The following is a 13,545-nucleotide window of genomic DNA, read 5'->3' as shown; positions in this document are numbered from 1 at the left end:
AACTATTAAACTAATGATCCCAAAACGTTCTAAACTCCAATAAAACATTCCTTTTAAAATTTCCAGCAATATAAAATAATTTCAAACGTCCACAAAACATAATGAACGTTCTTAAAATCATAAAAATAATAGCTTTAATAATATATAATCATTCGATTATGATTTAAATCATTAAAAACCTTAAAATTTCACACTTTAATAATTAAAATCATTATTTCATTTCAATTACCTAATCTGAAAATTAATAATTTAATTATGCAAACCTAAAATTCTGAAATCCACAATTAAATCATAAATCTTATAATTTAAATTCAAGAAACGCAATTTAAATTATTAAAACGTTATTAAATTCATTATTTAAACATAATATGTAAATCTGAAAATTCTAGTTAAATCATAGAAACATATAATTTAAATTCAAGAGCATAAATTCAAATTAATAAACTTAATTAAAAGATTTAAATAACTTAGGGTTTAAGAAACAACCAAAAGAGAGGGAATGGGTTGCTGGCCGGCGGCAGTGGTGGCGGCAGCAGGCGGGTGGTCTACGGCGCGGCGGACAGGCGGCGCGACGCAACTGGTGGCTGACACTAGTGATGGTGGCGAGGGGAGTGTGCTTGCGTGGAGGAGGAAGGAGGGAGGAGCAGGCCGAGCGGGCAGGGCCACAACGACGGTGCAGGCGGTGCGGCGCGGGGTAGACGCAGAAACAGCAACCAGGTGGCGGTGGTTGCGAGCGCTGGTGGTGGTTGAGCAAAACAGAACTCATGATTAATTAAGGGAAGAAGAAGAAGAAGAAGGGAGAAAGAAAGAAATTATAGACGAGAGGGAGGAGGAGGAATTACCGGGCACAGGAGGAGGAGGAGCGACGGTGGTCGGGTGGCTGCGGCGGCTGGGACAACGGCGGTGGCTTGGTACAACAGGCTTTTGGGTTTTTACGTGAAGTTTGAAGAGGGTCTGAGGGTTTTGCTTTTCACGTTTTTTTTTTTTTTTTCTTCTTTGGTTTCACGTGAATTAGGAAAAGAGAAAGGGAGTATGTAGTTTGGGTTTTATTACTTTGGGCTTCACCAATTGGGCTAGAGTTAGGAGTTTAATTTTAGGATTCGAATCCAAAACCGAAATATGATCGTTTTCTAAATTCAATCGATTTTCGTAATTCGAATTCTTTTCAACTTAAAATTCAAACATTATTTTTGATTGCACAAACCGTTAAAATATTTAGAATATATTTAAATAAAATTAAATATACATTTGATATATAAATATAATAAAGTTCAAAAATCGTTAAATATTTAGAACGTACTTAAAATAAAATAAATATACGTTAATTATATATTTATTACTTAAAATTCATAAATTCTATTTAAATATAAATAATATACGTTAAAATATATTAATAAAATTTATAAATTTACGGGGGATTACATTGACCCTCCACGTGCCGGTCAAGTGACTCTTAATACACAAATTCTTGTTTACAAGAGTTGTACAATAAATATTGTACACCAGGATAAAAGTTAACTCAAAATGTTTAAAAGTTAAGCTTATATATGTAAAAGTTATCCATTTTTTAGTGATAAATTTTTTCATTTTAATAAAACTTATTTCTTCAAAATCATTAATAATGTATAAAATTAATCATTTAACTATTTAAAATGTTTATCTATCAACGTGTTTTTTTATGAATATAAAAGTTAATCCAAACTATGTTAAAGTTACAAAAAAAAAAGGGTAAAAGTTATTTTGGTGTACAATAAATTTATTGTGCACCTGGTGCGCGCAAAACTTTTGCTCTTAATAAACCTTTTTATTCCCCCTTCTTCCTTTCTTCTTTACATTCCTTCTTTTTCTCTCCCTTAATACAAAATCAAGTGCTTATGTCCGATCCTTCTGTTCTCTACTGTAATTGATTACAACAACAAAAACAAATTAACAACCATGCGAAACAGTCAATGTTAGTGAACTGAATTGCAGAAAATAATTTATTGATTTCATTATAAAAAGGATGGAGTATTCTGGGTTTGGAGAAGACAACGAATTGAGATTTCTGGGGTTTTCTTTTTGTTGGGGTTGGATTTCATGTAGTTGTTGCTGATCAAATATAAAATTGGAGTTTATGGGTTTGAGCTCGGATGAATTATACCGTTGAATGTAAGTTAATTGGGGATGCGCATAAGGTGTTTGATGAAATGTCTATGAGAAATGTTGTTTCTTGGACATGTATGCTTGTTGGGTATGTTAATTTGTGGGGATTTGATTAGTGCATGGTGGGAGTTTGATGCAATGCAGAAGAGAAATCAGGTTTCTTGGAATACCATGATATGAATGCGAGTATGTGGAACTCAAATGGTTGAATAGCCTTCCATGATTGATAAAGAAGGAAGCAGACGAAGCAGAGGAGGGAGAAGACTCCCTTTAAGGTCTCATCACATGTGATCAACACATGGGCAATAAGTCAACGCCGGAAATTTTTGGTCAACGTCCAGAGCCAAGCTAAGGTACAACAAATAGTGCTACTTCCGTATACATTATTTTTACTTGAATGCTAGTTGTGTTTGTGTGTAATTAAATCGAATTAAAACATACTTTAATTAATCAAAGAGGAGAAATTGAAGCAACAATAAGTCTTTAAGCTAATTATCTAAACCATCAACTAGCTGGAAACATGGCAAAGCTTGACAACTTCTCAAAATAGCAATCAATTTTGTCAATCAGTCAATGTTGTAGATGGACTCCATTTTAACTTGAAACCAATTTTGTACTACTAGGAACCAAGTCTTCCATTCATGTTGTACATAAACTTTCAACAAAGGTGTGTCAAATATAACTGATGCACACCATTTAGGGATACTGAAGTATTAACTAGAGCAATTTCTTCAGATATCATACTCCGTACTAAAAATGGAAATGTAACTCTCATTAAAATACGGTCATACATAGTTAAAGCATAGTTCACAAAGCATACTCCATACTGTAAATGGAATTGTAACTCATGTTAAAATACGAATGGAATGTAGATTTTCAATTTCCAGTAACATAATGGAGTACCTCAAGTTCTTCTAATAAAAAATTATCCGCAGCTCAGCTGCTAATTTATTTGGCAAAGCATCATCTAAGGAGTACATTATTCAATGTATAAGCACATTATTATTGCAACATTATTCATCCATGAAATCGGGATCTCGATCTTTCTTAAACTCATTGACTTCCTCATCATCCCCTGTTCCTGTTCAATTCTTTCTGAAAGCTCATTGACTTCCTCATCATCCCCTGTTCTTGATCAATTCTTTCTGAAAACCCATTGACTTCTTCATCTTCCCCTGTTCAATTCTTTCTGAAAACACATTGACTTCTTCCTCTACCCTTATTCATTTTTCTGAAAACACAATCCAATGGCCGAAATCGGAATCTCCATTGCTGCAAAACTCATTGAAGTGATGGGCAGTGAGATCATTGAAGAGATTTGCGACGCTTGGGGCTACAAAACTCATCTTAAAGACCTCAACACTACTGTGTCCACCATCAAGGACCTGCTCCGTGATGCCGAGGCGCAGCGAGAGCTTTCCCCTAGACAGCAAGGTTACATTGCGGATCTCAAGGAGGTTGTTTATGATGCTGATGATTTGTTTGATGAGTTCCTCACTCTTGCTGAGATGAACCAGATTCATCGCAACAACAAGGGTGCTAAACTCTCTGAAAAGGTACGGAGTTTCTTTTCTTCTAGCAAAGACAAAATAAGTGAAGCATATAGAGTGTCTCGTAAGGTTAAGGACATTAAGAAGGAGTTGAATGAAATAGTCGAAAGGCATACCAAATTTGGGTTTATTGTTGATTATAAACCTATTATTAGGAGAAGGGAGGAAACATGTTCTTATGTAGATGCCAAAGATATTATTGGGAGGGATGATGATAAGAAGGCCATTATAGATATGTTGCTAGATCGTAATGGTAATGAAGATTGTTGTTTCCTGACAATAGTGGGAGTAGGAGGGTTGGGCAAAACTGCTCTTGCTCAACTTGTGTATAATGATGAAAAAATCAAAAGCGAATTTCCAGATTTGAGGTTATGGGTTTGTGTTTCAGATCAAGACGGAGAACAATTTGATGTGAAAACAATCCTTTGTAAGATTCTTGAGTTGAAACCTAATGATAGTTCCTCACTTCAAATGGTGCAAAACCAATTTCAAGAGAGATTAGGAGGAAAGAAGTACTTCCTTGTTCTTGATGATGTATGGAATGAGAACCGTGAGACGTGGCTTTCTTTGGAAAAGCTCTTAATGTTGGGTCAACGGGAAAGCAAGATTGTGGTAACCACTCGTTCCGAGACGACATCAACTATCATAGGGGATACACATGCCTATGAATTACAAGGTTTAGCCCAGGAGGACTCGTGGCATTTGTTTGAGATGTCTGCATTTCACAAAAAATGTAAACAGGATAACCATAATGAGTTCGTTGAGATTGGGAGGAAGATTGTTGCAAAATGTTATAACATTCCTCTCGCTATAAAGGTGGTAGGAAGTCTTCTATTTGGCCAGAATATAGTTAAGTGGCGGTCATTTGAAGCGAGTGGATTAGCTCAAATTGGCAATGGTGAGAATCAAATTATGTCAATATTAAAGCTCAGTTACCACAATCTTGTACCTTCATTGAAGAGTTGCTTTAGTTATTGTGCAGTGTTTCCCAAAGATTATAGAATACAGAAGGAGAAGTTGATTGACCTTTGGATGGCACAAGGATATGTTGTGCCGTTGGATGGGGGTCAAAGTATAGAAGATGCTGCCGAGGAACATTTTGTAATTTTGTTACGGAGATGTTTCTTTCAAGAGGTAGAGAATGATCAATCGGGTGATGTATATTCTGTTAAAATCCACGACTTGATGCACGACGTCGCTCAAGAAGTGGGGAGGAAGGAAATCTGTGTAGTGACTTCAAATACAAAGAACTTGGGTGATAAAATTCGTCATGTGGGTTGTTTTGTTGATAAATGTCCTCAAATAATCTCTTTGTATAGCAATAAGATTCGGTCGTATATTAGAGGTCTTTGCAAAGAACCTCGGGTGGATATACGAATAGACTACATGATGTGCCTTAGGGTGTTGGACTTGTCATATTCGTATGTTAGAAATTTACCTGATTCAATAGGTAAGTTGTTGCACTTAAGGTATCTTAACCTATCTGGTAATCATGATATGGAGATACTTCCTGATGAAATTACAAGACTGCATAATTTGCAGACATTACTTTTAAACTGTTGCAGAAGTTTAAAGGTGTTGCCAAAAGATTTTTGCAAATTGGTCAAACTGAGGCACTTGGATTTAGAGTATTGTAATGATTTGATTGGTATGCCATTGGGAATGGATAAGCTAACTAGTCTTAGAGTATTAACATACTTTGTGGTGGGTAGGAAGGAACCAAGTGATGATGAGCTGAAAGCCCTAAAAGGTCTCACCAAGATAAAAGGCTTCTTTGATATCGGAATCGGTAAAAATAATAGATTAGTTGAAGGCATGAATGCCACAGGAGGTGGTGGGTATTTGAAGGGTATGAAACATCTCAGGGGAGTTGGTATTGGATTTGATAGCGACAGTGACAGCGATGGCGATGACGATGACGATGACGATGATAACCTTGAAGCTGCAGATGGTAATAGATTTGATGTTGATAGATGTGTTAACCATGAAGCTGTGTTGGAAACCCTGGAGCCACCTCCAAATATCAAGAGGTTATATATACGAGATTACGATGGTACAACAATCAATTGGACAATTTTTCCCTCAAATCTTGTCGACATCATGCTTTGGAATTGTGTAAATTTACAGAAGCTGCCAGTGGTGAGTAAACTGCCTCATCTGAAATCATTAAATCTTGAATCCATATATAAATTGGAGTACATGGAGAGTACAAGCAGCAACAGTAGCAGTGACACAGAAGCAACAACACCAGAATTACCAACATTCTTCCCTTCCCTTGAAACGCTTGAATTATACCATATGGAAAAGTTGAAGGGTTTTGGGAACATAAGATCGAGTAGTTTTCCTCGCCTCTCTGAATTGGAAATCAGGGGATGCCCAAATCTAACGTCATTTCCTCCTTGTCCAAACCTCTCAGAATTAACAATCGATAATTGCCCAAACCTAACGTTATTTCCTCCTTGTCCAAGCATCTCAAAATTGACAATCCAGAATTGCCCAAACCTAATGTCATATCCTCCCTGTCCAAGCCTTGAAGAGTTGAAATTGAAAGGAAACAATGAAGCTTTACAAATAGCAGTAAAAATAATAAGAGGTAAAGAAGAAGAAGACAATGCTGGTGCTGGAAATTCACAAGATGATGACAATGTAAAATTACGGAAGGTGAAAATAGACAATCTGGGTTATCTCAAATCACTCCCCACAAATTGTCTTACTCACCTCGAAATAAAGATTCTATATGAAACCGATGTGGAGATTGAATTGGAAGTTGTGGAGGCATTTCAGAAGTCTGCATCTTCTCTGCAAAGCCGCCACATAGACGGAATAAATAAACTGAATAGACTTTTCAGAACAACAGGGCTGGAGCATTTCACTGCCTTGGACGAACTCAAATTTGTAAATATAAACGACCACCAAACCCGCAAAACTCTCCATCTACATTATTGTCCTAAATTGAATTCCCTTCCAGAATGGATAAGAAGCTTATCATCTCTTCAATCCATGACCATATGCCTCTATCCAGCCTCCTTCCTTCAGAGACTTACGATATGGATAGACTATCCCAAAATTCAACACATCCCCAAAATTGTAAGTCGTTGCAGAAAGTATTTCTTTTATTTATTGTTATTTTATGCTTTGAATGATATACGCCATCGTCCTTTGGTTTTTGTTATCTTTGTTTGTTTCTTTAATCAACACCAGCCCATTTTTTAAAACTACCTGCAACTACTAATTTTCATTTACCCTGTATCTCAGATCCTGAAAGACGATTGATTCTGAATGCACCCAACCTTCAGGTAAAGTCCGGCTTACTCATCCTTTTTATCCAGTTTTCAAGTACTAGCACTGTTTTGTCATGCACCATTTTGTCGGGATCAATTCTCTAATTGTTGTACACCGTGGTTTATGTACACTGTGGTTTATGTTGTTGTTAGTCCTGTAAGAGGACATGGATACATCACGAACAACAGTCCTGTAGTCCAGTGACTGTGGTATAGAGAAGGTTAAATTGGAGCATATAACCCCATGTCAATTGAATGGTAAAGATGTGCTATCTCAGTTTCTTTTGGCTTGTTTACCTGAAAAATGGCTGGTTATTTATCCTCGTGTTTTTCTATGATGTTTAGGTGCAGTTGCTTGTTAATGCGTCTCAGGCAGTAATTCCTCACTTTCCAAGTTCCCATACATGTCTCGTTTTGTACTCATTTTGCCTCGTGCTCTAATTATAAGTTTTTGAGTTCTCATTTTGCCTCGTGCTCTAATTATAAGTTTTTGTACTCAATAATTCAACTCCGTCTCCTGGTATTTGCAGTGACTACTTGACAACCCTGGTGAAGTTGTCGTCTGAGCAGACTTTTTCTTTAGTTATTCTTATAACTAATATGGCTTATAATTCTTTCAGGTAAAGTTAAGTACCCTTTGGAAATTGTTTATTTTAATTAATGCAGTAATTCTTTCTAAAAATGTGAATGAACTTGATTCCTGACTCCTGAGTTGAATAATAACTTTTTCCTGCATATGTCACAGCTGCATCCATAAAGAAGCTGGAGGTTTATTCGGGATGTGAAGCGAAGTACTTCAGAATTGCTTGTGTTCTCTCCAATTCCTGGAATGTTTTCTATAATGTGGACATTAGTCGAGAAGAGGATGGCACGTCATGGAGAACTCTTTGAGCATCAGAGTCTTCATTGCTTGGAATTATAGTTTCTCACAAGGCTGGTGAATTTTTCAGAGGGGTTTCTGTACTTAATCACATTATAATCATAGCGGAATCTCACAAATGAATTAATTAACAGCGTAAATGCAAGTCTTGGCAGCCATGCTATATGAAGAGCTGATTAATAAATTCCTCTGTACAAGGTCAGCTGAGTTCCTCTTTACCTCTGTTTAATTTTATTTACTTGTACCTTAATTATAATCTGTATATTGTTTTAGTTAAGTTCTAAAACAGGTCATTATTGATCATTCGTGCAGCATATTGCTTAATCTGCTGGAAACAAAAATCTAGTGCTTCCTCTTCCTGCTTTTATTGCCATTGTTCCCATGCTGGAAATAAGCGTGCTAGCAGTGTGTAATCGATGATTGCAGGGTGCTAATGTGTTATTGAATGAGATGGATGTTGCTGCTTCTAAGTTTGATCATAAAAAACTGTTATGTGTTTCTTGAATGTAATGAAGAAGAGATGAATATTGAAAACTCTTGGCAAAAACACAAAATTGCAGTGCACTCAGGTTCAGTTCTGACTTCTGACGATCCTTTGTCAACCCGGTTTGTTCCGGTTTTCAGCTTCGGGTTTTCCTTGTACTTTTTGGGCACACATAAAAGGCTCATTCGTGTTTTAGAAACCTACTCTTCTCCTTTTTTTCACCTTCCATTGTAAAAGTTCCTCAGTTGAAGGGTAATAAAAAAAATGCTCCAATTCTCGTAGGGTGGATGTAGGTCATATTGACCGAACCATGGTAAACCCTTGTGTTTCTTCTTCTCTCTTTGTTTCTCATATTTACTTACATCACTTTATATCAATGTTTTTAATGCTTATTTTACACATTAAACAACTAATTTACCAGATACTCCATTTTACACATGCAACTAATTCAACCAGTTAGTCAAACCAGATAATACAAACGCCTAAACAGTCAAACAGCTAATTACCAAACAGGGTTGACATGTCTTATGCCTTTGTGAAACTCTAAGTTACCAACCTAAGTTCAACTACACCCTCCCTATAAACATTCATTTACAACGAAAGTTACACCTAAAACCCAACATATTATTACTAAACTATCTCCAATTAATCAAACTAAAACACATAATTTATGTTAACTAATACAAAAACTACATTATATAAAGAGTAGATATTGAAGAAACTATAAGCTAAGAAAAACATGGCAAAGTCTTCTTACCAACTTCTCAAAATAGCAACCACAATAACACTCATATTCTTCTTTGAACTAATATGTATCATGAATTCAAGTTTCGTTCAAGCTAATAACACAAACATTCCTCAAAGATTCACCTTCATTGTTGTACGTAATCATGACGTCAAGCCTATTAAGGTAGAATGTTCTCATGATTCCGGTAACATTAAGGAGGTTTCTCCGATGAAATGGGTGAGAATTCCGGTGCCATTGGCTACGCCGCCGCCTAGACACACAACGGTTTGTTGGGGTCGACGCGAAAACGGGTTTTGTGAGTCGGTTTTGTACGTCGAAGACGGCGATGCGAAGAAATGTACGCCGGAAAAATGTTTCACGGTGGTTGCTAATAGTACCGGCGTTTACCGGCGTGACCGTCATTTTCATGCATGGGAGAATCTTGGTGAATTTTGTGAGGAACATTAATTAGGTATGGTTAATTTTAGGGGAAGGTTTAAATATTGACATTTTATTTAAAAAAACTTATATAGACATATTATCTAATTATATAGGACGCTGTTTTCGTTCTATCCTACTATAAAGTGGTAAGGAGTTTACACATTGTGACTTGGGTAAGTTGGATTGTCGAAAGGTGGATTCAACTCACAATTTGGCACAGATAGCCGTGAATGATGGGATTACGTTTGCAACTTTTACGCGTGATCTGAGCCAAATTAGATTAGGTTTTTCAATACTTTTCTTTTGTTTAGCGTATTTATCGTATGTCAAAAACAAAAATCTCAATTTAACACGCGGGAAGAAATTAGAGACATGTATTCCCAAAAAGAACAGGGAAATTGGTAAAACAAAAGCTAATAAATCATTTTTAGTTAAACATAGATAAGTAATCAATTACTTCGTACTCTATACTCTATAGTATTGTCACCATAATTTCCTCTTATTATGGAGTAATTAATAAAATGATAATTAATGATGTTACGTTGATGATTTGATATGGCACATTGTACTCTTCTTTTTGTCTTTTTTCTCTTTATTTTGGGGGGTGGGGTTACACAAATTACAAGTGAGTAAGTGACATAAAATACTCACTAAGGCGATGGAAAATCATAGAGCCAATGAATGTGGCATATCGTGTTCGTGTTTGATCTTGTGTCGATTTCGTTTTGTATATTTTTAAAAATTGTCAAAAAAAATCAACGTAAAAATGTAGGATAATTGCATAAAAGACCAAATTAATATAAACGGGTTGTGTTCTGATTGATTTCATGTTGTGTAATGTTGGGTCAGGGATTGTGAACTCTAAAAATTTCCTCTCAAGTATGTCCACCCTTTGTAAGAGATTGATTATCATCTTAAAGTCTACAAAGAATTATTGCAGAATATGAATTCAAATACAATAGTACACAAATCTTTAATTATTTTCAATTCAGTAATGTAAAAGTTAATATGTACTCTATTTTTGTAAGACAAACCTCCCATATTTGACAAACAATGCCCTGTTATTTTCGGTTTATTTTCAGTTCCAGGACTTATTTTTCAATTTACTCCAATTCTAGTTCCAGTAAAGTTCAACTCAAAAAAAACAAAGCTTAATTCCCTTACAATAAAGTTGAGGAACCGATTTCGGCTCACCACTTTGTTAATTTTGACTTACTCCTATGTGTATAGAAAGCAGTTTCTTATGTTTATTTTGTGTATGCCAGAATCAATTTCCGTTTATCGAAATTTTGTGACCCAACTCCCAAGCTCAACCAAAGGGCCACTTACAACAAAAGAATTGGGCCCCACAGTCTTCAGTTAATCACATGGACCATTTAGGTGTAGGTTAGTGGGCCTAATTCTTTGGAAGTCACATCCATCATCAAACTGTAAAAGATTAGCCCAAAACTTGCGCAATCCACTGCGTGATTACCCAATTCGTTCACCACTCTTCTTCCTTTCTTGTTTTACTTCCACCAACTCGTCTTCATTTTTTGACCTTTTGGCCAATGTCATACGATGTGGGGCCCTGGTAGCTAGCGTAAATAAAGAACACAGAGATTTAACGTGGTTCACTAATAATGTGTTAGCTACGTCCATATGCAGAGTGAAAGAAAGTTTTATTAATCTTGAAGAGTACAGATTACAAAATACGACTAGGTTATGATCTAGAATGTTTATATAGTACTCTCTAGACAGATGCAGAAAAGTCCAGAAAATAGGCCCAAAACAAATAAACCTAGTCCAGAATAACAGATACCGTAAAGTGTCCCCGTGCTGGGGCGTTGCAGTAAAGGACTTGGCCGATTCAAGACATTATTCTAACATACTGTTCACACTAACTTTTGTAATGTGATTGGATAGATAGTAAATTTCATTCATACTCTCGTTTTCATATATAATTAGGGGAAAGTGTGTGTTGTTGAATATAGATGAGGGTAGTTTGGTAAAGTCAAGTGGGTACAGTTGTCAAAAATAGAAAGGTTACAACTAAAAAGAAACTCCGAAAATAGAGAAAATGCAACTAAAAAGAGAACGGATGAGGTATAATACATTGTAAATCGGCAAATTGACAAATAGATGGCTAGTAGTCTAGTACGTCTCTTATTTTACTTAATTGTCATACCAGGTTTAGTGTACTACCTCTGTTTCTGAATAAATGTATCACTTGGGCTTTTACCATACTAGTTTTAGACAATTAGACTTGATTTGTACTAATGCAAATTAAATGTTACAGGACTTACATCGTATTATGGAATATGTCGTTAGATTCGTCACAAATCACAATGTATATAGCATTTCCTACTAATAGGCAACTAGATATATTAGTTTTCAGAGTTGTATGTTGGCAAATGTATCAGTCAAAATGATGCATTTATTTAGAAACGGATTGTGTATTTTAGACTTTTACTTATATAGGAGATGTGTGACGTAATATGTAATTAGACACATCTTTTACAAGAATTTATAAATTGAATCCTAGATTAAACAACGTTTAGTTTAATTTGTGAAATAGTTTTTACACACTTCTATATTGGTCTTTTCTTCCCATATTTTTCGAAGTAATTCAACACCTCACATAGTGCTTCTTGGTTGGTTATCCTATGTCATAAAACCACGAGCTTTTCAACACCCTAGAAGAAGCTTGATATGCTATGAAAAACTATGTTACCAAGGAATATTCTTAGTATATCAACGTAACATGTTATACACTACTACTAAGTACTAACCCACTATACATAGGTACATGGTACGCTCGAAATAAAGTTTTATGTCACATTATTTTTTGGAACACGAACTTATTAATAATACAAACTTTTATATAAAGCGATCTTACATAAAAGACTGCATTGGTATCATATAAGTTAAGTAATGAAACCAATTAGTTAAACACTAAAATCAATTAGTTAAACACTAGAACTAATTGTAGTTAAGCACTAAAAACTAATTAGTTAAACAATGAAACTAATTAGTTAAACAATGAAACCAATTAGTTAAGCAATCAAAGTAATCTTTTCGGTAAGGCGGTTTTACACAAAAATTGCCGTACTAATAATTTCGTGACATCTTCTATATCGAATATAAATGTTATGGTTGTGGTTATAACTATTTTCTAACACACCCTAGTATACGCCAAAATTATACTACGTACGTACTTCTTACTTCACCACTTTAGGGTCGGTCCCCTAACAAAAGCCAAAATAAAACCGAATATAAAGTCAAAACTATATCAAAACTATATCCACTTGACTTTACCAAACTACCCTCATCTATATTCAACCCAAGTACCCTGGGTTATATAAAACCGAATATAAGTCAATAACCTCTAAAGGTTAAGAAAGAAATGAGGAACATTTATTATTTTGAGGCCTTAGAGTTTGTGTTAATGTGGCGGATATTGTTTCTAATTTGATTTTATGAATACGTATAAAAGAACTTCAATACTAGTGCCTCTACGTCAGGGGAGGAAAAAAATAAAAACCAAGACCTTTAAATTTCCGGAGACTGTCCTGCTTTTTCCATTTTATTTTTATATTCATTTTAAAATTTCATATAAACAAATCCGAGTATTATTAATGAGCAAGAAAATATCTTCGAGGGTACCTACAAAATTAAGGTACATCACTACATCCAAATTATGTCCTCGTAATAGAAGTTTAGGTGAGTTTTGCATGCCCTTAGGATTAATGGTAATGGACCCCTTCTTCATAAAATCAAAGGGGAATCTTTGAAAATATTTGAAACTAACATAAGTACTTGTAACTTTTAAGGCTACCCTTATTTTAAGGAATGTCCTGCCATTAGATAGCCAAAGAAATCCTTATAAGGGGCCCTATTTGTTGCTTGCTTGGAATTTATAAAACAAAAAGCCCAACAACATGTCCAATATTGTTATTTCTTTATTGGTTTATTGCACTTAAAAATTAAAATAAAGTAACCATTGGATTTATCAAAGGATTTTTTAAATTAGAGAAAATGTAATTCAACTTGTATAAAAT

General features: G+C 35.2%; 1 protein-coding gene across 12 annotated transcripts; it reads left to right on the top strand.

Moving 5' to 3' along the window:
• Positions 1-1,814: 1,814 nt before the first annotated feature.
• LOC130469232 (putative disease resistance protein RGA3) lies at positions 1,815-10,054 on the top strand. Of its 12 annotated transcripts, none has more exons than XM_056838225.1 (6): positions 2,502-6,779; positions 6,948-6,988; positions 7,127-7,231; positions 7,319-7,593; positions 7,719-8,051; positions 8,166-10,054. In XM_056838225.1, the coding sequence occupies exons 1-2, from the start codon at positions 3,390-3,392 to the stop codon at positions 6,963-6,965; spliced, it is 3,408 nt and encodes a 1,135-aa protein (XP_056694203.1). In that variant the 5' UTR covers positions 2,502-3,389; the 3' UTR covers positions 6,966-6,988; positions 7,127-7,231; positions 7,319-7,593; positions 7,719-8,051; positions 8,166-10,054. The 12 variants fall into 12 exon arrangements, 10 of the variants coding, with proteins under 10 accessions (XP_056694203.1, XP_056694208.1, XP_056694206.1 ...); XM_056838230.1 differs by having other exon boundaries at positions 6,948-7,231; positions 7,319-7,348; positions 7,504-7,593; XM_056838228.1 differs by having other exon boundaries at positions 6,948-7,231; positions 7,319-7,379; positions 7,504-7,593.
• Positions 10,055-13,545: the final 3,491 nt, after the last annotated feature.

The sequence above is a fragment of the Spinacia oleracea genome, chromosome 3 (assembly GCF_020520425.1).
Source record: "Spinacia oleracea cultivar Varoflay chromosome 3, BTI_SOV_V1, whole genome shotgun sequence".
In the NCBI taxonomy this organism is placed as follows: domain Eukaryota; kingdom Viridiplantae; phylum Streptophyta; class Magnoliopsida; order Caryophyllales; family Amaranthaceae; genus Spinacia; species Spinacia oleracea.
Note: the sequence above shows the minus strand (reverse complement) of the source record. Positions and strands in the feature narration are given on the sequence as shown.